Consider the following 27,916-nt stretch of genomic DNA (forward strand, 5'->3'; position numbering starts at 1 on the left):
CGCTGAGTTGTATTCAAAAGCGAGGTGAAAATGCAAGCATATCTTGCTGTCCTGTCAGGGTGTCATGGTCTGAATAGCTCACTCTACTGTGTTGCCTCTCACTATTTCCTCCCACATCGCTGAGCTCGCGGATGTAGCGTTACCGCCTGAGCGGCCCACACTGTCATTGAATGACAGTTTTGTCTTGATGACACACGAAGCCCCCCCCCCCGCCCCATTATTTTTTGCGTTTGATCTGTATATTCTGCAATGCAAATGCATCACGGAGTTTTTCAAACAACACATGATGGCTCCACCGTCGCACAAGTGGTCATTTGTGAGTGTGTGTGTGGACACGTGCCACAAAACTCACTAAAACATCCGCAATAAATCATTTAGCACGCCTGGCCGCCAAGAAAAGGATGACATCATCAGGATGGCATCACAGGCAAATGTACAATTTTCTCTGCAGTGTGACTAATGACCCAATTGACATTTTCAACTCTAAAGAAACATGGGAAAGTTAAGAATGTAGTTTATTTCATTAATGTACGCTTGTATGCATTTCTTTAATCTAACACATTTAGATGCTTAGTTTGATTAATAATGGAAACGCTAGAGACGAGAGTGACTATTATCCTTGAAATGGTTTCTCCTCTGTTTTGATGGATGCTATTAATATGCTATTAATTACCTAAAATTGTGCAGGTGTACCTCATGTTTGTTTCTCAAGGCGTCAATGTTTTCAAGTGGTGGAGGAAGCAAGAGGGAGTGTTGGCCATGAGTGAACAAAAGGAACCGCAGTATGAGCTCATCCATGAAATAGGTGAGCTCATGTCTTCTGCCTGCTGTTTAAGAGGAAGTCTGACAATGGTGGCGTGGCAAGACCTTGGTCAAACTGTCTCACAAGCGTTCAGTTGTGCAGGTGGACCTGATCTTTATGACAACTTTTCACACAATATACTTTTACAGTACATACTACCGTAGGGATGTTCATAGCCACTTTTTTGTCAGACCAGTATGAATACTCAAATTCTTGAGTAATCATTGATACCGATGACTCTTGTAGTCCATACAATTCTGCCCAGAAACAATGACAGATCAATTCATTGAAATACATTACTTTGTAGATGTAGATTTTTCTTTAAGAATTTCATGAAAACAATGCCCATTTTCTGTTTTAATTTGTAACTTCATTCTATTCTAATTTGTAAACTGCTCCAAGAGAGTGTCTAATTCTTTTATCAGCTGCTACTACTAATACCTTTAATATCTGGACATTGCCTGGAAAAAAAATATATATATAATGGGTTCGAGCATCCGTCAATCCATTCATTCTTTCTCAGCCGCTTAGCCTCACCAAGGTAGCCGGCTCACTAGTGTCTATCAGATCCGTCTTGGGGCAGTAGGCGGGGAGCACCCAGAACTTGTTGCCAGCCAATCGCAGGGAACACGGAGACAAACAACCATTCACACGCACAATCACACCTTAGCGCAATTTGAAGTGTCCTATTTATCTGCCATACAAGCTGTTGGACCGGTGTGCCCGGAAAAGACCCACGTGAGCATGGGGAGAACATGCAAACTCCATACAGGAAGGCCAATTGAACCCACAACCTCCGATTGTGAGAGAGGTTTGGGTTTGATCTTATCTTTTTTAAATGCTTCACAAAATAATCTTGTGGGACGGATTAAACTTGCTTGTGGGCCCTATAGGGTCCACAGGCCGTACCTTTGACACCCCTGGTATTGACATACAGATGAACAGAAACTAATAACGGATAAACTTTATGCAGTATGAGCTAAGATAATGGCGATTGTTCGAGAGCTCTGCATGTTTTTCCTCTTGCTCCTTCCTACACACTGACTCATCCGTCCTCTCTTAGCTACAGTAATCTTTTCATCTTGTGCTCTCGCTTTCTCTATCTGTGGCTAGCACATTGGAAGAGAGCCTCCTCGCCCAGACAGATGAGCTGTGACCCCACACAGACTAATGCAACACTTGGCCATGAGCTGCGTCCCAAAAAAAAATGCATGCGCAACAAAAGCACAGGGTTCGTTCGGCCTGCTGATGCACAAGGAACAAAGTTGGTTGTAGTCATCATCTTTTAAATCAAAGTAATAGCATGCAAAGAAAACGCTTGAAATACAAACAGGGACTGACCCGCTATAGGAAAGTACAGTCCGATTGCCTATGCGCATTCACCACACGTGAAATCGCTTTTCACGCTTGACAAACTGCCAAAATGTGAAAACTGCACGTGTGCTGCTTTAAAAATAAAAGACAATACAACACTTGAATGTTTAGCGAGAAAACAGGTCAATGTATTTATTGAGCTCAAACACAATGGTCACAGTCACACTTCACTGAATGAGCTTACAGTATAGCTCCTCCTCTCCCTTTTTCACAATTTACACAATGAAAATACCAAGTAACTCTGAACCAGTGTAGAGCATTTTCGGATAAGGGGAAAAAACAAAACAAAAGCAAAACAAACAAAAAAACAACACAGTACTGTGCCATCCATGTCTGACCTATTAAACTTTGGAACTACTTTTGTAATAGTACCTCTAAGCATATTTTGCCATGCTACAAAATTGATTGGGTATCATCATCTGTTTCATTTTTGACCACCGAAGAATTGCGTCTTGAATGACAATGAGCATTTGTATAAAACTTAATAAAATAAAAGCATACATTATATTGTAAAGGAGTCACAATAACACAGTTTAGCAATATGCCGCTTCTAATGCCCATCAATTTGCTTTTTCTTTCATCTTTACAGGCTTCATCCCAACTTCCAACCAACAATTTACACCTTAGAAGAAACTGTCGCGCCTGACGTTCGCTATTAGCACGTCGTTAGCATTTTTGCGAGTGGGCCGAATGACATCACACAGGAAGCATTTTGCATGAACCCAAACTAAACAAAAATAAATATTATTGCGCTAATGGACTTGTAAATGTTTCCTGGATCACTGGAAATGTAGAATTAAAATGTACAAATTAAACGACCTAAATAGGACTTTCTCGCACTGGACTCATCACCAACATACCAGAACCATCTCAAAGAAAGTGTACTTCATATTGTCAACTGCTACAATTAATACTGGTATGATGAATTTAAAAGGTTCAGTTGCATTTTTTATTATTATTATTTATATTTATTGATTATGATGCCCTAATTTAATTCTAATATGTATTTGTTACCGTTTTTGATGCATCTTTATAATTTATTAACAGTATTCCTTGAAGGGCATTTTTGGGGACTTGGAACAGATTAGGCTATCTACATGGCGGCTCTACCTATAAAAGATTCATATTACGAAAACCTCCGGAACAAATTCATTCCGTAAATAGATATACTGTACCACTGTACTACAATAATCAAACTGTTCAAAGGAGGTTTGCCATCTGGAGCTGCGCCATTCAAAGTCTTTTCTGTCAACAGCTACCGCGCTACAATGCTATCTTTCTTGCGAACTGTGTAACCCAATCTTATCATTGGAAGGCACAGATATAAAAATGTGTGTATGTTGTTGAATATGCTCCCTGGAGATTGGGGGGGGGGGGGGGGTGAATTCACTTCACAGGAATGCACAGCTGAGTCTAGCTGTTTTTACATCAAAACACCTTCTGTACCGCTTTTTAGTAATAGCTTGCTACCATCTCCCCATGCGCTTTCCATGTCAGATTGGGCCGCATGCTGTGAGCCAGGCACCAAAATAGTCTTTAAATGGACCTTTTGTCTGAGTGTGTATTTTTTGGCATTGGGTAATGTGGGAAAAATACGACATTATACTCGCCATGCAGCATAAAAATGCACACGCACGTTGAATGAATGCATCGAGAGAGTGGGCCAAGCTAACATGTTCGTTTCGTTTAACAGGAGACTGAGGGCAGAAGTCGAAGGTCAGCCAGCAGCAAAGCGGAGACTGTGGAGTACCGCATCACAGTGTCCACATTTTATACCGGTAAGATAACGTTGGCATGTCCAGCCACATGAGTGATCCCCAAAGAAAGCTTGGGCTGCAGCTAATATCTGTTTCAAAAGTAAATTAATCTGTCATTAATCAGAATCTGTCGGTTCTTTGATGAATTGGATACAAAACACAGGTTTTCATGTCCATCCTTTTATTAAAAAAAAAAACAGGAAAAACCTTTTTTATTGGATGAATACTTCTGACAGTTTCAAAAAAAAAGGCGGGCATTATCTTTGTGGGTAGAATTTAGTGCCTGTGTTCCTAATTTTGCGGCCAGCCAAGTGCATCCTCTCGAGAACATCTCCCATCATGTCCTCCTGGCTAGAACACTTCGCTCTCAGCCGCCTACACTCGCTTCCAGAAATAGGCAAATATTCCGAGGGAAGCATGACGGTCACATTGAAGGAGCCGCACACCTTGACAAGGGTGTAAACTGCTCTTTGACAGCGAGCGTTTAATCGCATCATGTCGATTGAGAACACATATGACACCAAAGGCATTTTCATTCCGCTAGAATTAGCCGGAAAACCGGGAGGGATTTAAGTCCCCCTTTAAAAGCGTGGATCAGCAACACTATCACAAATGGCGCTTTAAATCTATAAACGCTCAATTTTGATTGGCATGTATGCTGTACCTGTCAAAAGTTTCATTTTCATATATATATATATATATATATATATATATATATATATACACACATACACATACAGTATGTGATTGTGTACTTTATGCAACGTGACTACATATTTGGTAAACAGGCAAAGTCAGTGGGGCAAATTTAAAATAGTTTAGGCTAGTTGGTTTGAACTGCTGCTGTACTAGCCATATATATGGTGTGTTTTTTTTTTTTTAATTAAAAAAAACATTAAAACTTTTTTTTTCCAGGCCTAAATAAGTTGCCAAGGTATTAAACTGAGACTGTATTGGTATACACATTTGTAAATTAATATTTATGAATATAATATTAATATTGTTACAATATTTAAAACATTTTGATGGAACTATTTGATAACAATAAAATGTAAAATTAAAAAAAAAGTTGTGAAAGAAAATGATAAAATAACTTTGGTATATATACTTGTAAATGTTTAAATGATATAAATAATGATTATTTTATATGATTTTAATTTGATGGCTTCATTTCTTTTATATTATAAAAACATATCCAATGTAGATGTAGATATGATCATTATTAATTTTGTTTCACATATTTCAGCGAGGAGATACTTTAATAAGCCCAGGAGCGCGTTTAGCCACGTTGTTTACATAATGATGCCGTTGTGTGATATAATATCCACCGAGGGACACGATAGAAGTGCGGATAGCACCAATTAAACGGTGGTTTTAAGTGTGGCGTAGTCATGGCAACGGGTCGAGCAGGCCACGTCTGAAGTTCAGTTGCCTTTGTAAACATGGTTCCTTTTTTTTTTTTTCCTCCTTGTGCCGTTTTGTTACCTCAACCGCTGCAACTGCAAGCAAAACAGCTTTGGCGAACCTTTTTTTTTGTCTCTGGGGCAGTTGTTCGTGTTAGCATGGCAGACACTTTGGCTCAAGATGGAGGATTGGTGCCAAATGGGTTTGCAATTTACCACCCACACCACCGTGCAATATTTCTTACAAAATGTTGAGATTTCAATATTAGCACAGATAGGTAGAAAGAGGAAGCGTGGCATTCTTTGATGCCAGTGACCTTCCTTTTTTTTTCAAATTTAGTTTCAGTCTGATGCAAGTCTTTGCAGGTCAGACATGCAAAGTGAAGCAATTAGTCAGCCTGCATCAGCAATCTTCGGAACCGAATGTGCCTCCTCTTACCTTTTCCACACTCGACCGGGGTATCGTTTGAGCATTCTGTACTAATTGTACTGTTGAGAGAAGTTGGAATTTTGCCACACCCTTGTTGGATCTTATTGGCACATTACAAAGTTTTGCCTTTAATAATTCTAATTTATCAGTCCAATGAATTACTTAGCACAGTTTGCTTGAGGTCCACACGTAGCTGTCATATACTTTTAGAATTGATTATTCTCTCAATTATCAAATCATCTAATTGAGTAATCGTACAAAAACTGATTTTCCACAAGTACAAACGATGCTTGTGCAGCCCAGGTGTAAATTTTGTCGAATCAGGATTAAATTTATTTTTGCTTGATATTTTCAAATAAAAACTAATTAAAATTTGGTGGCAGATTGCTATTTTGTATAGAACACATAACATGAACTAAGAATAAATAATTAAATATCTGATAGATATAAAAATACCCCAATTAAAATGTTTGGTTTTGACATTTTTATTCAAGGAGTACAGTGAAGTGCAAAGACAATCTAACTGAATAAAATGGTGATGCAGTGTCTCATTTTGGACACCGGGTGGCACCTACGTAATGAAATACATTACAAAAGAAATTGAAAACCCACAAAAAAAAAGTCAAATGCAGAAGAGCTGTAAATAAAATACCTTTAAAAAGACAATGTTTGTAACACGGACCGAAACTGAATCTGAGTGAATCTTTTTGTCGATCTCTTCGGAGCGATCGAAGAATCTTACCTGCGCTGAGCGGTTTCACGACGAAGCTAGATGCTAATGCTAACACTGAAGCGATCAGCAAGCTACTTCACAGAAGCGTAACTAATCGCTTCCTCTTGTAATTTGCAGTGCTCATCTTGTAAAAGTAAGAATTTTTGTCTACTTATTTTGGACAGCGGACTAATGGGTTAAATCATTATTTATTTTTTTTAATTATTATTCACAAAATTATCAAGCGGGCCCAATTAAACCTTCTTGTGTGCCCGAGTTGGTCCACGTTTGACACCACTGTAAAAAAGTTTTGGAATGCGTCACTAGAAATAGCAAAGTCATTCACTTTATTCCAAGTCATTGGAAAAAAAAAAGTTTTTACTTAATGAAGGAACTTCTCGTTAGCGTGCGGTGGGCGAGCACCAGCTTCTCCGCTTTTGTTATTGAGGAAAAGCGCAATGACTCAGACTAGTAGTTTGCGCGGCCATATGTGCGTCTAGCTGCGTATACGGTACACGTAGACAAGCACAGACTGGTAGGCAGACGCCACTTCAACTGAGTAGGAGGAGGAAGACTGGCTGACGTGTGAACACAGAGGTTGCATATTGCTGTTGCACAACCGCAGACGCAAAGGTGCCAACTTGATAACGTGTGTGTGACTGTGAGTGTCCTGTGGGGATTTATCTTTGCCCAGCAGGCACCATATGGTCCAAACTGTAGACTTCCTCAAAACAACACACGTTTCTGTAGAAAGAAAAGAAAAAAAATATAAAATTACGCCAATAAATGGAAAGAGAAGAAGGAGAAGAGACAATGAACAAAAAAAGGGTAAAACATGCTTTATTTTGATCAAAATATCGATGCAGGAAGTAAAGATTAAGATTAGGAGTCACTCCTGGCAGGATTTTAAAGAAAAGATGCCCCTTGACAGCAGGGCTTTTATAAGGGTGGGAGGCCATGGGATGCTGGTTGGGGGGGTCCACTAAACCCCTCAAGGTCCATCTGGCGAGGAGGCATTCAACACTCCTGCAACATGACAAGGCAAGATGCTGACGACAGCATGTGAGTGCCAGAGTTGTGTTACACTCCAGTTGTGATTTGTGTCCATGGAGCCCAAGTGTGTGTTTGTCGTGTGACCCGCCCGCTCAGTGACAATTGAGCCGAGGGCAATTTTTCGGGATTGGCACATGGGCCCCTTTTTCACAAACTTCATCAGCTCTACTTTAGAAAATTATGTACCAAAAAATCTACCCCGTTCTACTACCTACCGCTTTGTGATTAAAAAAAAAATAGTAGCTGAATTCCAAAACGTGACTTAAATACTACTTTTTTGTAGCCCTGAATTTAAAAATAATTAAGTATATTTAGCATGTTCACTGAAGTCCGACAATGTGTGCTATGTCTATGCAGATATGGGTGGTATCATATGAAAGATTGACTTCCATTCCTTATTTTGAAATGCATGTAGGTAATAGCTATGTTGAATGTGTGGAAACACTGCCATCCAATGGTCACAGTTATCACTACAGTCCTCAATTGGGTTATGTTAGGTACAGTAAGCGTTAGTCAGGGGTGTCAGCTACCCTCCATAAAAAACTTATTTGATGAGAATTATTTATTTTTGTTTTTACTGTTTTAAGAGACGAGAATTCTCGTCTGGCGCAAGTTGTACGAGAAAACTGTAATGTCACAATGCAAAAGTAAGGACATGACAATTTTATTAGAAGTAATTTTTAAAGGGAAAAAAGAGATGATTTTGCCAGAATAAAGTTGTTGATTTTAGGTGTGGGGGAACCTAATAATTTTACAACAGTCGTCATCAAACAGAAAAAGAAAACAAATCATTTTTCAAAATAAAGTTGGTAGTTTTTCTTTCTATGTACATAAAATTTAGGAGAAAAACACAATTTTACAAGGATAAAGAAAAATAATTATATGCGTGTGCCATATTTTGCCGGCATTTTTTAAACATTTTTGTCTGATAATGCTATTATTCTAAATTTTGAATGAAACTAATGACTCACATTTTTTTTAGGTTACGGCCACCACGTCATTGTTATAGGGTTAGGCTCCAAATAAGTAAAAATATAATACACCGTTATGTTGAAGGCGTCGTAATTAGGAGGCAAAAAATGTTCCCCATAAACGTTCGACTTTGTACTCACCGATAATTAAAACACGAGATGCTAACGTGTGCGATTATTCGTTTTCAACTTTTAAACGGCGGCGATAGCGGAGCCTCGTCGACTAATCTTGATTGACCTCTTTTTCACCTCATTGGTGGGAAACAAGAAGGTAAAAAAATGATTTGAGGAATGTCAAGGTTTGTCTTAATGACATTCGAATGTGTTGCTCTCCTCCATCCTCTCAGCTTTTTTTTTCCCCTCTCTTCCAGCCTCATTGATATGCTCCATCTCGAGATTGATTTTTTTTTTCTTTTTTCTTTCCCCTTGTCCTAATTGGAGCACAAGTCATTACGGCTGACATTTCACACATTAAGTATCAATCAGCCGGGCTCTAATCACGCTGGAAAAAGCAACAGAATTCACAAGGGAGGCATTTGGCGCCTCGAAAATCTGATTTAGTCAACATTTGTCCTTCTGTCAAATGAATACGGAGCGCAAACTAAAGAGGCTAATATGCTTATTTGCTGTGATGATAGAGGAGGAAAGCCGTGCCTTCAACAGCTAAATGGGGGCGAACGAGGAGAAATGATGATCCCGCCTGGGGCCAGTGTAGCGCTGAAGCATATTTATGAAGCGGGGAAAATACTATGATGGACGCTTTGTTGAATGAGGGAAAGATGAGAGCGTTCTCAAAAAAAAAAAAAAAAACGACCAAGCTTCCACCTAAACCTAAAGGGATGTTTCTCTTGTGTAGCTATTTTAGCAGGAAATTGTAATTTTGTCTGTAATTGTTGTTGACTAAATTATTTTTCATGTAGAATTCATATTTTTAAAAACTCATTATGGCACTTTGGACTGAAAATGACATCGCATGTGTTGAAAGTAACAACCGGTGACAATATCACATGAGTAGCAGGTGAGCCGTGATTGGTCGCCACCCGACTTGAAATATGCAATCATTTCCATTTGATAGCAAGTCGAAAGATTTGTTTTTAAATATATGAATTGAACATGAACAATTATTGAGTTGTCAAATTAATTTTAGACAAAATACTTTTTTTTTTTTTTTTTTTTTTTTTTTTAAACTGCTAGAAATGGCTAAATAAGTGGATGATTCCTTCAAGATGAATGCAGCTAAATTAATACGAGAAATATATTGTGTGTGTGTATATATATATATATATATATATAATATATATATAATCTCTCATTCATTTACTATTTGAAATTTTAAATGGATTCTTTTTTTCTCATCACAAATTCATTTTAAAAAATGTAACCTATTTTAATTCTCAAGTAGATTTTTGTGTAGTGTAATTCATATTTTTAAATACATTTTTAATATTCTATTAACATTTTTTATGTTTCAATATTTTCAACTGCAGAAGTAGAAAAACATTTTACATTTCTTTACCATGTTCATATATTTTTTTAATTTTGACTTGTAATTTTATGAATGTATGCATCAGACTAAAATTAACATATTGTGGCCCACATAGAATAGTTTCCTAAGTCATTTGTCAGTGGTCTTGGAAAACAGGAATTTTAGAGCACACCTATTTTGTAAGATTTTTTATTATTTTAACAACATTTTAACAATTGTGCCTTCCAAGTGTTGAAATATGAAAGGCTGAAATATGCAATGTGGCTGATGATATATGACTTGAATCACTTGTATAGAATTGTATCTATACATTTTATATTTGAAATGTTTTGTAGGTTTTAAATATATATGTATATATAGGCTTATGAAACATTTTTAAACATATACTGTATTTTATAAATATTTTGTATCTTTTATAAATATACTGGGCAATAATATATATTTGTTTTCATTTCACTGATAATTTTAATCCTAAACAGAATTTTTGAGGGAACACATGGATTACCACGTTTAAGACGGAATGGCTGGTTGTCAATGAATAGAAAAGTGAGCGTGAATAGTCCCAGTCAGAGTTTGTGCACAGGAATTGTGGATCCACCCTTCCTTCCTGTCAGCACCGGCGTCGTCACTTGACACTATAGACGCCTTTCATTCAGTGAGACGTTGCGCTCGTACACGACATCGTCCATTCGTTCATTATGAGGATCGTAATTTATTGATTACGATGATCGGATATGTCAAACGAATTGGCTCGACTGATGCGCACCCGATGTGATTTGGAGACAAGTCAACAAAAAAGCTCAGCGGCTGTTTGACAAAAAAAAAAGTGTTGGTACACCCGAGAGTTCAACGCGGCCCAGCGGCACTAATACGGGCCACGAGGCCGCCGATTCCCAGTGTCACGGGAGTGTCACTTCCTCCTCCGCTGCTCCATACAGGATATGAGCAATTTCCTGCGGGCTTTGCCGCTCTGAAATTCCCAGAAACGGTCGACATTTTTCAAGATAACGCACGGTGATAAGGATCGTGTCATAAATGGCTGACAGGCGATGTCAAGTACGGCCAAAGTGTGAAAGTACACGCGCGCTTTTTAAAGCCTCCTCTCATGTTGCGGGTCAAACTGACCTATTAGTAAGTTGGAGTAAATGTTGAATGTAGTTTTTTTTAGTTTTATGCAAGAGAGTGAGAAAAGGTTCAAAGAGAGTCAAGCTGTGTCACTTCATGCACTGTTTTGATGCGTGAAGTACAAAATAAAACTGAACATTACGAGGCCAAAGTTTAGCATTTTTCTTCAAATTGCTATCTAAGTAAAATTTGTTGACCAAAAAAAAATAGAGTTTGGGGTTTTGGCACTTTTCGCCAAGTGAGGCTTACCCAGTTATTAACAATTTTGATTCATATAGCAAAACCTTGGTCAAAATGACTCATGAATATTATTGCGCTTTCCAAGGGTAAATACAAGAAATCATAAGCTCAATTTGTTAGCAAGATTAGACTTAAAAAAACATTTCTATAACTTTTGGATGATTACACTTGACCTTGGGTCTAACCGATATGGGCTGTTATTACTATTCCAGGTATGTAAATGTAACACACAGATTTGATTTAAGTGTTGCATTTGTTACTTTGTGATTGGATTTAATACTATACTACTATAAAACAAATACTATACAGAAATGTTTAATCATAGGTGAAAGGAAAACATTTAAAAAGTTGCATGTAAGTGTACCCCAAAAGAGAAGTCATCAAAAAAAATGTTTTGGATGGGATACACACAGTAGCATCTCTGTCGTTGTCATGGTAACACTCCACTGGCCTATAATTTTGTTGGACCTGCCAGGACGCTTCTCATGTAGCGTATTATTGTTCGGAGTTGTGCCTGGGAGTAATAAAGCCTGGCAGCAATAAAAACGTGAAAAAAACCCAACAAATTGTTGTTTCAACAGTAAAACAACAATCAACAGGCTTCAATATCAGTTTTAAAAGTTCAAACCCGGTGCTACAGATTGCGGGGGAAGTTAAATGTAAAATTTGACTTAAAATTCCACAACTCTTCCATCCTCCCTTCTCAAACTAAATCAGTAAGCGCGATACGTATTGTACCTATAGCTATGCATGAAAGGCTTAGCTATATTTTACCCGCTCCCACCAGGTTTTCTCTAGCCTGCCTGCCGCTCAGGTTACGAAAGAGGCGTTGCATAAAATTTGCCCGAGGAACAAAGTTTGATGATGAATCACAACTCCTGACGGGGGCTTGTGTGGAGGTGGGGGGGGTCGAAGGAAGACAAGCTCGGAGATAAGCAAACACACCTCGGCAGCAATATGACAGGCGAAGGAATGCGGGGAGGAAAGATGATGGAAAGAGGAGCACAACGCGCGGGGGCCGCGCTCGGAAGGTCACGGATGTCGCGGCGCGTTAGTCACATTGCGAGATGGTGACAGCAGGCTACGGACGGAGTGGTGGGAAGCGCTCACATGACCCGCCGTCGGGCCCCGAGGAGGATGCCACAAAGCCTCCCGACAACCGCTATTGTACTATGATGATGATGGGGGTGGGAAAGCAGGAATGCTGAGAGGTCAAATGCAGTCTTTTCTCAGCGAATGCAAACTATAAACGTCATTTCTTTCAACCCACCCACCACAAAAAAAAATGTCATGCTAATCAAGGGAAATTGCACTCTTGTTGTTGTGTGTAACTTGGCCACCGGTGGCAGTATAGAACACTCGCAGTGTCAGCCAAAGAAGAGTTTCACAACTAATGTGAGGGATTTACTAAGTCACAATAATATTCGTTAATTTTAAAAAAATTAAAATTGTGATCATGATTAGGGGTAAGTTTGTTAGTTTGGAAAATAATATTTTTCAGTGTGCTAAGTGTTTTGGTTGTCCATTGCTGTCACTCATTATATAATGTATTTGTGTTGTTAAAAAACTTTAAAAAAAACTAGGTGCTACAATACGCTTCAGAAAGATGATTAGGGAGTATATAATAGGGTATGGTTTTTTTTTTTTAGATTCTACTTATTGCAATTTATTGTTGTTCGTGTACGTGTGTTGCTCCACCGTTTATGTGTTTATATATTAATAGTTGCGTAACATTGCCACATTCATTAGCACATACTGTTTTCAATACTTTGTTAGCGTTAAGCTATGCCGATGTCTGCCATACCTACTGTATGCTCATATTTTCAAAACCTCATAAGTTGGGCCACTTGTGTCTCCAAGTACCGCTATACACAAACATGACTGTTAAAAGTTTGCTTAAAGAAAATGGCGTACACAAAGGTTTTTTTTTTTTTTTTTTTTTAAATGCACACATCTGCCGAGTGGTCACCCGGCAATTGCCACTTCCGAGCGGAACGATAAGAAAACAAAAGACTTCTTTTCGTACTCGGTGTCATAAACAGCCACCTCAAGAAGACAACACAAAAGACGAGTTGTCCGCTATTGTGTTCTGTTTGTTCTTCTTGGGTGGGCTGTGTTACCAGTGTTGTTGCTATCCAGCATCCAGCCCGCCAGTTTTTCTTGACTGCTCACCCTGTTCAAATGAAGCTTATCTTAACTCCTTTTGGACAGACTATACATTTAATCACAGGACAGAGTGACAGAAATACATTCACACGGTCATATGGTGGGAACCAAACCAGCGCTACCTAGATGCAAGTCATCCATCACAATCCAAATTTATCTCAGTTTTCTTTTCATGCAAAAAAATCTGAAGAACTCAAGTACCAGAATTTTTTATTTATTTATTGTTTTTACCAGTCCTGTCTAGGCCAGCTCAGTGTAATAGTGGTTAGGACTTCAGCCTCGAAATGAGGACATTTGTAGAATTAGCACGCTATTTCCTCTTTCTGCAGGTAGTCCTGCTTCTCATATCTAAAATAATGCATGTTTATGTCATAAGAGACGATAAATTCTCCATAGGTGTCTATGTCTTTTGCGATCGACTGGTGATCAGTTCAGGATGTTACCTGGTTTCTTGCCCAAAATCAGCTAGGATAGGCTCTCGTTACTGACAGGCAGCGAACAAAAGTGTGTGATTCTCTATTGTTTTGTGGGTAAATGTCTACGGTTCAAATCCTGATCAGGGTTGCGTCACCGCCGATGGATGTGTCGAAAGTTATGTACATTTTTATATTCTCGACATCTTCCCTTTCTACTTTTATATTCCATTGTAACAAGGAAGTGAAAATTGTCAACCAATGGATGAGCAGAGCTGGCTTTTTTGCAACCCTACAGAAAGCTAAAAATACTCTTACAAAAATAAACTGTATCAAATGGAGATTTTGAAACCCATCCATCCATTCGTCCATTTTCTGTATGGCTGATCCTCAGTTGCGTGGTGATTGAGCTGCGACCTATCTCGGCTGACGTTAGGCAAGAGGTGGAGTACACCATGGATTTCTCACCAACCAATCACATGCATAATAACATATTCAATGACCCCTTACAACGGAAATATCTTAAAACGAACCGTTCTTGTTGGAAAAAAAAAATCAGTCACCAAACCATCCCAGGCGTCAAGATCCTATCCTGCTGTTGTCTGGTCTCAGAAAGCTCCCAGCTATAACGGTGAAGCCAGAGGTTAGGGGAGCGTGTCTGTCATTATATTCTAGAAAAGAGACTTCCAGACTCCTTGTATCACGCAACGTAGGCCCTTATGCGGTTTCACCCCAGAATGCTGCGCGATTGCACAAATAGCAGAAACTCATCTTCCCTTTCTCTAAATGCATGTATGCGCTCAAGTGGTTACGTCTGAAGGCAGGCCTTGCGCGCGACGCTAGTAAATAAACGACCAGGAAATGTTCCAAACCATAATTCCCGTGGCGGAGAGTGAAACCACACCCAAACCTCAGGAACTCTGTCAAGTCGGTCTGAAGTCAGCGCCGAGCTTAGGAACGACTGTAATACCCTCGAGAGTATTAGGGTGCTTTCGCATCAACGGCCTTGAGTTTGTTTTGAACAAACTTTGTGTGGTTCATTTGGACAGGTGTGAACACAGCAAACAAACTCTGGTGCCGACCAAACCAACCGGTCCTCCAGAAAGACGTGGTCACGGTATGGTTCCAAAGGCGCTCTAGCGTGATTCCCGATTCGTTTCTACTTTTAACATCAAATGCCGGCACTTTCTGTGATTCGGCTAAGAGGATGACTTAAAATATTTTTGATAAGCTCTAATTTTGCCCTAAAAATCACTATCTTGACGGAGACAGATTGGGTAGTTGACCTAATGGAAAAGTCAACTTCTTTTAAAAGTACACTTGGTTAATTGCTGGTTTGCGGTATCCTGGTGGCTTGTCCACATAATTCTAGTTTATGATGACCAGATTTTCAACATTTAAAACAGGGATACTACAATTTGGCGACCCCAGAAACGCTGAGGCCGTTATGATCTGACGACATTTCCCATGATTCTTAGACACAAAAGCTGCAAGCAGTTTTTGTTCCAGTATGATGCAAATGTGAATCTGAACGTATTGCTATCACAACTGTGATTGACATACACATGGCCTCAAACTATTGACTGGACTAAAAAAACAAACAAAAACAAAACAAAACGGAACTTCTGGACGTAACCGACATAAAATCGTGACAAAACAATTGAGGCTGTTGACATCCGTTATGACTTTGGACACAAAGTTAAAAAAAGCCAAGACTGACCAAACCGGGAAGTCTGGTTAGAAGGTTATTATGAAAACATCACCGAGCACTCATTTTTCATTTTGTCGCTGGTCATTATCAAAAAACATCTTTACGTCCTCGACAATATGAGAAGTGTGTGCTTTGTTGTGATTTCTGGTATGCGGAAACAAACCAAAGAGTTAAACAAACACTGCATATAAACTCATCAACCGATTCAGATCAGAGACAGCTAATCGCATCAGTTAAAACACCCTTAGTTATTGTACTCGTCACCACATTCTACCAATCACTCATCCTTAAAACTGTGGTGGCAAAAGTTACTAATCCACACTGGGAGGCCGTAAGTAACTGGTCCAGTCTGGCTGGATCCTTTGGCCTACTTTTTTTTTGGTGTTCTGTTAGTATTATCGCAAAACAGTCATGAAGTTCATTTGGCTGAGCCGTGCGTGGATCCGTCTTGCGACACATTTGGGACGATGAACTCTATCACCGATATTACGTGAGCCCATGAATCTATTGAATAGCATAAATACCACAGCTATGCAAAATCAGCGAGTCGCATCCATGACTCTTCCTCCCCGTTGTTTCACGGGTACCGGCTAAAGACATGTCCAGACATTACAGTGCACGGAATGTTGGGAATGGGAGGAATTCGGGGGCATTCCCATCCGCGGCTCAACGAGCTCCACGGGGAGAAGGCCGCTCCCTGACTCGCGGGGGAAACGCAGCGACCCTCGGCTCATACAGACCGGCCCTTGTCCGGCCGAACAAGTCTCGGCTTCTTTGCGGCAGAAACGTTGAAATAGGCCGACTGTTTCTGAAAATATGTTTAGCATGTCCTACGATCCTTCGGCTACCCGGAAATCAAACTTTACCAACTACACTGTACTTTACTGTGCGGAAAACATCACAGTAACGTAACCAAACTGCAATTTTGATGGAATGTTTGCCCAGTAGCAGGCGCCATTTTGGGGACAGAGGCATATGGGTGTGGAACTCCTAGTCAGACATGATAGATTTAGCCATTTTTTACATTTTAACACGATTTTATCTTTAAATTCAAGAAAGCGACGCATGACACTTTTGGTCATGGCTATTCAATTATCTAACTTTTGGAACAATGCCAGGATGTGGCGGCAGCCATGTGGCAAGAGGTGCTGCTTCAGTCAACGTGACGTTTCACTTCCCGGTTATGAATGTCTTCTACAAAAACTCACATTTTATAAAATTCTGAAGAGATTTCACCATTTCTATGCATATATTTAACTGTGGAAAGTTTTAACATACTTAGCGAGAAGAGGGAGGGGTTGGGTGAAAACAACTTTTGAGGTGTCATTTTGTTATTAGGGTTAGGGTTCAAAAATGAAATCCAATAACATCCATGCCCTGCAGAATACATGCTGCCATTGAAAAATTACATTAGGATTTCTACCTAAATGCAACTACATGATCAACTTACATCCAAAATCTTAATGATTTCCTCCTGACAAGTATTTACAGTTCTTGACTGTGGAACAGACTTTTTCCTGATTGCACAAAGTTGCTGTTGCATTTAAATGTGCTCTTGTCCTCCATGGGTGAAGGGAAGACAAACAGGAAGTGGTTATTTTACTCTCATCTATGGCGATACATGCGGCTGCTTTTATAAAAGAGATATGTTTGACCAAACACAATGAATAATCATGATGAATAATCCTGAGTTCAGTATAGACCAAAATAATCGTGATTATTATTTTGCCCATAATTGTGCATATATGTCGATTAAATGATATTGTATCAAGGTTAGTCCTGAGAGCAAACTGTTCGTATTGCGGATCTTGACTGGGAACATCGCTGACAACGATGCGCAGTCTAAATCAACTCATGTTGTCACTTCGGATTTAACACAGCTGCTGCACAGGCATTTTTTTTTTAGAGGGGGCTTAATTATCAGCGTTGAGTAACTCGATAACAGGAGGCTAATACGGTTAAGGGGAAAGCCAGAGAGCTCCAGCGAAGGAGAAAAGAAAAACCACAGTTGTACACAACACAGCCTCCGAAATAGCGCTCTGACGCGCGGGGAGCTCAGGCAGCCTGTAATTCAGTGAGGAGTCTATATAGTGATTAAGTCTAGTGTATAAAAAAAACAAAAATGTTGAAAGCACTCATGATGGCAGCTCTGTGACTCCAGCAGAATTGACGGCATGATTAGATCAATAGGCATTTTTAATGCAAAGTTAATAGTATATGTGTGGTCAAAACGGACGACGCCCTCAACCTCACAATTGAACCCCCTCCCCGTTGTGGTCGTACCACATCCCAACCCCCTTTAACCATGGCAACCACATCCCGTGACATTAAAAAAAAAAACAACTAAGATACCCAAGTCCGGTAAATATAAGATTGAAAGCAGGAAGTGAAACCCTCGAGCAGCAATTAAAAAGAAAGAAGAACTCGCCACACCGTTTTTCTCCTCCAAAGGGCAAATTCTTTTGCTATCAGATGTTGACGCCGCAGCCTCTGATGGAAACAGTCAAAAGACAGAGGAGGGGGCGTTCACACTATCGCGTTTATAAGTAGCAATAAAGACGCTTATCAAGCAACAGCTTGAAGCAGAGTTCAATCTCCAACACGCGCATCACGACACCATGCAAACATAAGGCGGGCCTCCAACTGCAACCGACCAAAAGTAAAATTAGTCCGTACATTAAACATGCAGGAGGCGTTGGTGAACATTCATCTACTTTCTGTACTCTGTAAACTTAGAAACCCGTACAAACGTACTTGCAAGTATGTTTGAATGCATTTACAGGTACATATTTCAATACGTTTGAACATAAAGTATGCTTGAACATAATTACGTTGAAATTAACTTGTAAGCTAAATGCTAAAAACGTAGCATTTTTTTTACAATAATGCTGCGGGGCATACTCGTCAATACTACATTGCATTATGGAAACAAATGTTTTTAGCAATTAGCCTACAAATGCTTTTGGAATAGTTTGAAAATACCAAAGGCATCTGAAAGTATTTGAAAATAATTCCAAACTAATTTTCAAATATCAGCATATTCCGTACATATTGCCGAACTGAGATGTCATCGAGTATACTAAAGTTTTTGCGCAATACGCTTTCATCTTGCTGTGTCATCCCTCTTTCGGAGTAAAAGTGTGACCCAACAAGCCAAAGGCGGAGGTGTGAAACGGATACACGGTTTACTCCTTTGATCGCGCTGGATTGGCATAAAATTTGGACGACGATCCAGATCTTTCGTGTCTCACGTTTAAACGTTGACATGCATGTGTTAAGAGTTGGGGGTGGGCTGGTTGATATTAAAAGCTAAAGAAATAAAGTGCAAAAAGAAGTTGACCACGAGAAAATGTAATCCACAACAGTATGAATTCATATGGGTTCAATATTGGTCAATGGGTTGACCAGACATTTCGATTTAACTGGGACATCCCGGTGGAATTCACACGGTTGACTCCAGGTGCGTTCACTGACAATTCACACAGTAGGACATCTCAAATATCTATGGAAATACTCTTTCAGTGCACCAAAATGCAATGCCAAGTCCACGAGCAACACTGCAAGGGGTACGTAGAAATATTTTATCATTTATTTGACGACCCAAAAGAAGAGCTGCGTGTCAACTCTACTTGCAGGGCAGGTGATAACTTTTTTTTTTACCACGTTGGCACAACACCGAAAGCACCGTTGAACTATCAACCGAGATAGCATTTGACATTCGCCAAAGTAATAACACAACCAGATTACAAATACGTATCTCCTAGTGCGAATTTTTATCCATATTTGTATTTTTTTAACAAAATTGGAGCATTGTAGCTACTGTCATTTTACCAACAGAATAAAATTTGTGACGCGTCTTGCTAGGCTTCTGGAATTAGTCGATTTGACTGGCCCACATCATTTGAACAGTTTTCAGCATTACTTATATGTAAAATGTGATTAATTCCATCGGTTCCATTGCTTTGCGGCTGTAGTGTGTCTTATATTAATGGCGTCTTCACCTGATAGTTGCAGAGATCAGCTCCATGGTCGCATGTCTGCCAAGCCAAAGACGCTGACTCAGGAGCTTCGCGGGATGGAGCACTAGCCACAAACTCACATGGTTGACATACACATGAGTAAAGTACGTATATGTAATGTGATACCTCTCTAACGGTGTTAATTAAAACAGTCAGCGTTTTTAATACAGCTTTTGTATTGCCTATCATTATCTCAGGCAAACAGGATCACAAGCAAGAGTGGGGCACTTTCAATTGTGACAATCGGAAATTTCCGTTTTCACTAACGGAAAGTTTGAGCGCACGTTGAGATGATATCGTTGGTAGTCTTACTTCCTGTTACGTTGCTCAAACGACAACCCCATCATTTATAAGTTGGTAGAGGAAGTATTTTGACCTGTCTGAGCAGGGCGGCTATGTCCATGAATTCGCAAGCTAGCCAAACCGCATCAACTATTCTTCAAAGTAGGCATGGGCCCATATCAGATTCTGATGCTTTGATGAGCAAAAATATTAAATTATTAATTAGTAATATTAAAATTACAGCTCTTTTTTTCCAATAAATTTTTAAAACAATTCACTGAATACTTGGTAAGAAATGTGTATGATGTTTAGGAAATATTAATAATTACATAAAAGTCTTGTTTTTTATTGTTTTTAGCAAGTCACAGTGACACATCACTGGTAAACTATTTAAAAAAATAAAATAAAGACCTCTTCCATGCATACCAAGAAAAAAAAAAAAAGATTGCCGTCTTATTTTTACAGGCGGATTATTGATTCACTTCTGCAAGCACTAGTGATACCATATTGTCAAACTGCAGCGCACTTCCATAAATGTCCACTGAGGAAGGCTAAATTTTGAAAAAATCCTCCAAAATTATGGTTTCAAAACAACTTTGGATGTATCCACGTGTAACCCATAAACTTCTAAGCACATTCACCGAGCCATTCGTTTTTGAAAAACATAAATGCGGTATAAAACATTTTTCTTTATGGACATTCAGACTCTTGACTTGTCAAACCCTTTAGACTGGGTTAATAAATCCTAAGGGTATGATCAAACCCATTTTAAGAACCACTGGACTAACATGAGCATAAATTTGTGTTTTTGATAAAAAATGAACATTTATGTTTACCTTTTTTGAAGTCATGTTTTGACATCCATCTTGTAAAACCCAAAAGGGCGCAGATAGCATGCCAAGCATCATAAATTGAGTTTGATCGATTTTTTTTAATTTTATTTTTTGAAGTCCCTTGTGAAACGAGAAATTAGTGAAGGGAAAATGAAGCGTCATGAAGCTTTTGCAGTATGTTTTTGCTCCTCCAAATCAGAGGTCCGCAACCGCCAGTCCACAGCCCAGTATCGGGCCACGAGGGCTGCACCCGAAATACGAACTATTTCTGTTTTATATATTATCTGCGTCGAGCTATTTTATTTTGAAAAACCTTTTATTTTGAAAACCCGCCGGATTCTCTTGGATTCCTTTCGGTCACATGAGCTCCCAAAAATTCCATCCAGGGGTAAAATGAGTAAAAATAGATGTCTTTAGGAAGGGGAAAAGGCCAAGTCAAGAGACGGGAATTGAGCTTACAACTTTTAACGGGCAATCGCAGGAGTCCTACTTAAAAAAGTGACTTCTTGCGGCAAGGACTTCAAGCATCACTTTGTCGCAAAAAAACGACCCACAAACTGACATTCTCTATCTTCTTGTTACAGAATGGGATGAGCTAGCGAACGGCGGCAGCCTCCAAAGTATATCCGAGACTCCATCTTTTGTGAAGAGCGAAACAAGCTGAGGGTTCCCATTAGTTTGGCCCTACTGGTGAGTTTATATTTTATGTGCACTTTATACACCCCCCTGGCGACTATGTTGACCAGTCCGCCTATTTAACAAACCGGTGGAATTCAGAAATTGCCGTCATATCTGAGTCATGACGCTAAAAGTATTTTCAAAAACAAAAAGCCCATCTACGTAAAGTGGAAATTTAGTACATTTCCAATATACAAGCCTTTACTTTATCTCTAAACCAAAGGCACCATCTAGAGGAGTAAAAGGATCGAGTGCTTCATGAGGCTTCATTTTCTCATCACTAAAATAAATGTCTAAATTTGACACACCACAGATGAGATTGTCATTAAAAACCCTCCCGAAAGATAGATTTTAATTTTTTTTTTCTCGTTTGGATATGGCAACATCAAAACAGAAAAGTGACCATAAACAAGACACAACCTGGTGTTTTTTGTGTGTGTGTTTTTTTTTTTTAAATGCCATCTGTATTAAAAGTTAAAAAAACAAACAAAAAACATACGGACCACCCTCTGTTAAAAGACTGGTCATTCAATTTACAATCAGGATTAGATTTGTCAACACCATGTACACCATCATCGCTTGTCCTACAAATTAAACATTGATTGAAGAGGTCTGGAAGTGGTTCAGTGCCGTTGTCGTAATGGTTCCAGTACCTGTGCGTTTCGAGACTGGACGCAGGAAAGGATGGAGAAAAAAAAAAACGTACAGAAAAGCACCTTTCCTTGTACAGAACACCTCCATTACCACTGAGGTGTGTTGGCACTAAACGGGAACAGCTGAAGTGTGTTGGGCGGGGGGCAAAAACAACAACAACAAAAAAAGGCACTGGACACAAGGCGGTAGTCCTCACGTTGAGTCCGCTAAGATCTCCTCGCAACCCCGACAAGAGATTTGTTGTAATATTCCACCACCAACCTGTTAGACTTTGGAACAAAAAAAAAAAACAAAAAACTAAAAGAACGTCTAAAGTTTGCGCCCGTCCAGGATCGAGTGCAGTTATTAACAAAATATACTCTTGAGAGTCTTTCTCTTCCCCAAATCTCCTTTGAAATGTTCACCGTGCCGTTTCCTGGAAGGAGAAATTTGAGTTGGCTGGTGGGCTAGAAGCAGTGGGATCAGGCCGCGGACCACGCCGCAAAGATTCTCCGACCCAGCAGAATTCCTGAAGAGAGGCCGGACCCCTCCCCTCTGCCTCTGATGCTCCTCCTCTTCTTCTTCTTCTTCTTCTTGTCCCTATGCAGCATTCCTCTTCATTTTTTTTTCTTCCCCTCCGAGGCCAGGCCGAGACGCCAACAAGACACACTTGCTGCAACACACTGCCGCAAACAACAAAAACAACGGTCACCAATCACGTCAGGGCCACAAACGAGTCCTCGGATTGGGGCCAATAATTGAGAGTTCCTACTCTGGGAGACGCAAAGCCCACGCGATCTTTTGTCACACAAAAACCACCCCTTTTTTTTTTTAAAAACCTAATCACGTTGCGAGAACAACTAGTCTCTCCAGTTCTGCAAATGAGTCAGACACTTCCTCAATCCTATCAGTGTAAAAAAAAAAAGACAAACAAACAAAGGGCTGACTCAGTTCAGAAGGAGAAGGTTTCGGGACTACGGGGTCAGAGGTTCATGACTTCATCATGAGGTTCATCCACTGGACTCCTGAGTCACGACACAATTTACATTTACTCTCTTGCATATTGAATTGGATGCACATGGGGTCCTCGGTTTATGACTTTGATTTTGGTTCCTACATTAACGACATATTTTTACGTTGGGACGTTTCATAGCCTATCATAACATTAGTCAGAATTTGAGTAATGTTCAGAAGGGCTGGGTGAAGTGGCCCCCCCAAAAATCTTTTTTTTTTTTTTCTTCAGTCAGTCTGGATGATTATCATCATAATCGGTTTTAGTTAACATTAACCTAAAGGTTTGATTTATTCGATTTTTTTTTTCAAACTGTGCCAGATTTTCAGACAATATTAATGTTTACTAATAGTCATTTAAAATCAGTTTTAACCCCAGCTTGTCCACAAAAGGACAGCTTATTTAAATGCAACAATTAAGAAGTTAATTATTGTATACAAGTATGAAGTAAAATTTCAAATTCACGAATTAGCTCATTTTCAAACAATTTTTTTGTCGCATTAATTTTTGATTTACAGTTGCGTTCACAGTTCCTTTACCAAAAAATATCACAGTAACCAAAATCTGCAAAATAGAGCCCCCAGCTAGTTTTTTTTTTTTTTTTTTAGTTTTAATCCATGTGGTAGAGGTTGCTTTTTTTTTAAATGAATAAACTTATTTTTTTGACTGAGGAAAAAAACCCAAAATAGAAAGTTATGGTTGTTAATGAAAATTTGCAATAGTGGCACCGCAATAACCAAAGAGCAAGGGAACAATGTCTTGCCCAGTCCTAAATATCAGCCATAAATATGAAAAAACAAAAAAATCAGATAAAAAAGTAGTGATAGCTGAATGTGCCTTTTTGTGCCGCACAATCTGACAGTCTTAAACTCCCGCACGAACTTGTTTGTTACACGTGATTGAGAACCTCAAACCATGGTATGGCGGACAAATTTGTAAACAGAAGACCCTTTGTACCATGAAAATTAGCGATGGACATGTTCACAACTGACTTAATTGATTAGTAGGAATATAGTCAATTGTGGTATTGATTCAGTCTCATTTAGTTTGCCATCCGTCTAAAGGAGGACAGCGTGACATCAGCTATGACTGAACATACAGAAAAAATATATAGACTATTGTTGTGCAATTTCGAAATCACATTTTCTCTGTGCTGTAAGAATCCGTGGTCATGTGGCGCAAGATCGGCATATGCGTTTACCACCATATTTAATTTGTGTTTGTTGCTTAGAATCGTAGTTACTGTAATTGACTAGACAATGTTAAACTCAATTCGGGACACACTAAAGGCTGTTTTGACTTATTTAAAAAAAAAAGAAACAAGGGAGCCTAACTACATGTATATTAATTTCAACATGTTTTTTTTTTTTTAATAACAACCAATTCTCTTAGTTCTGAACTTTGAGTGTGACTGGCGCTCGGCCTATTTTTCGTTGGCCAATAGGGCAGTTAAGCTTGAACCTCTTGGACTCTGCCTAGCAACAAGTGGCCACGTGACCAGAAAAATAGCAATTCTGTTGAACGAGATAGCTCCATTTTGCAAAGTTTTACAACTACTACGCCAGTGACAACATTGACGTTGGAGAACATTTTTTTTAAACACTCGGCAGTTTTAGTGAGTGATATTTAACCGTTTCAACAAAAAAGTCAATTGTTGCAAATAAGTAATACAGCACTGCAATGTCATGGGTCTGCATGTGTAAACGGAACCCCACCAAGAATGCGCCGGTTTCTCGCCTTGGCCCCCGCCCCACCCTTCCACAAAGTTTGCGTTTGGATTTTTCAAGTCGTTTAAACGCTATGCGCCCATCGAGCAAACAAACGGCGATAATGGAATCAGCTCAACTTACGCGAGTGTGGAGTTGCGAGTTCGGAAAAGGGGCGACCTACCATTGCAAAACAAAAGCGAGCAAGGAGCCAAAAGTTTCCTTTACAGGATGACACAGGACGAACAACACTGGTCGTCGCCATTCGGCGTGGACGCATAGTTCATCTGGCGGACGATCTCGGCGAACAGCTCGTCCACCGAGGTTTTGTTCTTGGCCGAGGTCTCCATGAAGGGACAGTTCCAGTCGTCCGCCAGCGCCTTGCCCTCGCCGGACGACACCTCGCGTTCCCCCTCTAGGTCCACTTTGTTGCCCACCAGGATCATGGGCACCCTCTCGTACCGTTTCACCCGAATGATCTGGTCCCGCATGGGCTTGATGTCCTGGAAGCTCTGCTGGTTGACCAGGCTGTAAACCAGGATGAAGCCCTGGCCGTTTTTGATGTACAAGTCTCGCATGGAGGCGAACTGCTCGGTGCCGGCCGTGTCCAGGATCTCCAGAACGGACGGCGAGGAGTCCACCTCGATCTCCTTCCGGTAGAAATCCTCTATCGTTGGATCGTACTTCTCGATGAAGGAGCCCGTCACGAACTGGACGGTCAGCGCGGATTTGCCGACGCCTCCGGAGCCGAGGACCACCACTTTGTACTCCCTCATGGTTCCCCGCGAGAGCAGCCTCGCCAGCAGTTGTATTCGGAGGGATGGGGGGGCTCTCCGATCGCTGGCGAACGGGGCGTGGCTGCTTAACTAGCGCCGCTCGGGGTGTGCGTACTGGGTGGGGGTAAACGCGGTGCTTCCCGAGCCCCACTCAGCGCCAGCGCGGTGACATGTCGAGTCAGCACCCGAACACAGCCCGGCTTGTTCTTGGACTAGCTAACCTCTCGCCTTCAGCGTTCGCTCAAGTAGACACAACGCGCTCCTTTCCACACTCACTTTGCCGCGGTCAAGGTTTCGCGACACACCCGCTACTTCCCTTTAGGGAGTTTCAGAATAAAAGCTTAGAAAACCACTCGGCTAACCGCCCACCCCCGAGTCGAGCATTCTTAAAGTACGACTTCCGGCGCCGCCCTATATAATTTTATCTAACTTGAACCACCACGCCGGGCTTCCTGCCCACGCAAAGCGTGCGTCTGACGTCACAGATAGCGTAGACTTGCCCCGTTTTAAAGGTACAGGACGCGCTAACCTCACAAGACCTGCCTCTTGCTGCCCCACCTTGGACTTTCGACATGGCTGAGCCCCCAGGCTTGCTACCGCTTGACTCACAGCATTCTTTTTCCTCTCTGCTGTCATGTGATGCACTTTACAAAGTTGAGAGCCTCAAAACAAATGCCGTGAGATGTTCAAAGCCATCCCTCCGTTGAGATTTTACACAAGTGTTCTGGATCATAGATTGTTTTTATCGATATAACATTTGATGTCGGGCCGCAAACCTTTTGCTCAATAAGTAGAAATTATTTCTCACCGCAAGTCCAGATTAATACACGTGACAAAAAAGTCCCTTGAGTCATAGATTCTTGCTCAATGAAACCACTGTTATTGTGCCCCAAATTTACAAACTTTATAAAACTGAGCACAGCAAATCAAGTCTTGCACAAGTCTTGAACTGTAGAATTTCAACAGATGACCAAAAAAAAGCCCAAGTAGGCAGTTCAGTTTAAAATACCAAGTCGTGTGAAGTCTGACTGGCTTCAAAGTTCTCACACAAGTTCCTCTTAATCCAGTCCACAAAACTGACATTTCCTTAAAGTCAGTAAGTCTATGCCCTAAACTCCTAACAAATCCAACAGACTTGAAATTTCTCACATGACAAAAATGGATTTTGAACCATAAAATTTCACCTGATAAAACTGCTGCTATGCCCCAAAACCTCTTCATTAAAAAGTTTGTGAATCAGTTTTAATTTCATACCTTAGTTTTTCACAAACAAGTCCAGCTTCTAACCCAAAAATCAAGATCATAGCATTTCCCAAGACAAGGATGCTGTGATCAGAATAACTTTTTTTTTTTCCTTCATAGAGGCCAAGTCTCTCATTCAGCAAGTCTGGCTAGCTTAAAATTTCTCACACGCACACAAAAATTCCATTGGGACCACAGAGTCAAGTGACCGTCATCACCCTGTGACACAGCAGCCTTTGTTGTCACGGTCTAAAAAACTTTTGCCCACAAATAATGCAACTGTGCATTGAGAAATCAAGATCAATATCAGAACCGGGCCTCTTCACGGAACTTTTTCCCCCCCCGCAACGGACCATCACATGTGACGTCGTGGCATGTTGGCAAGTCAGTTGCGCAACAAGCCTCGCGTGTTTCCGATCAATGGTGATTCAAAACCCGGCTGCCGTGACTTCATCACCTCCGGAGAAGTCCGCCGGATCGATAGTGTTTTAATTTGTCCGCTAATCAACAGCAGAGCACGCGCACAAACACGCACACATCAAGCTGAATCATGAGTGTGAATCACGAGGACTCCAAGGTGTTTCACACACATTTCCATACGAGTCCCATGCAGCGGCAAAACTATTGACATTGACGCGCTCCGCTGGGTCAAACATGCGGATTGGCCCAATGAGACCTCCGTGATGCGGATTGGTCACGATGGCGTGACCCTGTCAGGTGGAGAAGGCGGTGCTTATTTTCACGCCGCCCTGATAATTAGATAGACTCTGCCGCCTAATCGGGCCGCTGCATTTTAACGGCGACTTGCCGAATGCGCAGCAACACCGCGAGATGAAAGAGTGGTGCGATGGTGACCATTTTCACACGCTTGTTGCGATTTCCTCCGGTCATTTCAAACTGCTAATACACACATATAATGACTGTTACAATAATATTGTGTTTTATTGATTCGAAGATCCGATTGTCTCCGTGTATTTTGACTGATTGAACATTTTGTTCACAGGGCATTGAATGCATCACAAAACCTTTCGAATGGCGACGTGACAAGATTGTCGAAAAAGAAAAATGAAAGTCTGCAAAAAGGCAAAGTGA

The 27,916-nt window shown here is 40.4% G+C and overlaps 1 protein-coding gene and 1 long non-coding RNA gene across 3 annotated transcripts; one reads left to right on the forward strand and one right to left on the reverse strand.

The window, feature by feature from the left end:
* Positions 1-687: 687 nt before the first annotated feature.
* On the forward strand, positions 688-27,908 carry LOC148415522 (uncharacterized). Of its 2 annotated transcripts, XR_015867277.1 has the most exons (4): positions 688-805; positions 3,870-3,954; positions 21,362-21,467; positions 27,828-27,908. It is a non-coding gene; the product is annotated as an uncharacterized LOC148415522 (long non-coding RNA). The 2 variants fall into 2 exon arrangements; XR_015867276.1 differs by lacking the exon at positions 27,828-27,908 and having other exon boundaries at positions 21,362-21,667.
* LOC148415523 (ras-related protein Rap-2b) lies at positions 20,270-25,880 on the reverse strand. Its single transcript, XM_088428153.1, has 2 exons — positions 24,991-25,880; positions 20,270-22,771 (listed from the first exon to the last, which is right to left on the reverse strand). Exon 1 carries the CDS (start codon positions 25,580-25,582, stop codon positions 25,031-25,033), a length of 552 nt encoding a protein of 183 aa, XP_088284279.1. The 5' UTR covers positions 25,583-25,880; the 3' UTR covers positions 20,270-22,771; positions 24,991-25,030.
* Positions 27,909-27,916: the final 8 nt, after the last annotated feature.

Source organism: Hippichthys cyanospilos, chromosome 11, assembly GCF_059441005.1.
Source record: "Hippichthys cyanospilos isolate Australia breed blue-spotted pipefish chromosome 11, RoL_Hcya_1.0, whole genome shotgun sequence".
Taxonomy (NCBI): domain Eukaryota; kingdom Metazoa; phylum Chordata; class Actinopteri; order Syngnathiformes; family Syngnathidae; genus Hippichthys; species Hippichthys cyanospilos.

What these genes read in the sequence shown, in the direction of transcription:
- LOC148415523 (XM_088428153.1), bottom strand. Translation starts at nt 25,582, where the DNA reads ATGAGGGAGTACAAAGTGGTGGTCCTCGGCTCCGGAGGCGTCGGCAAA.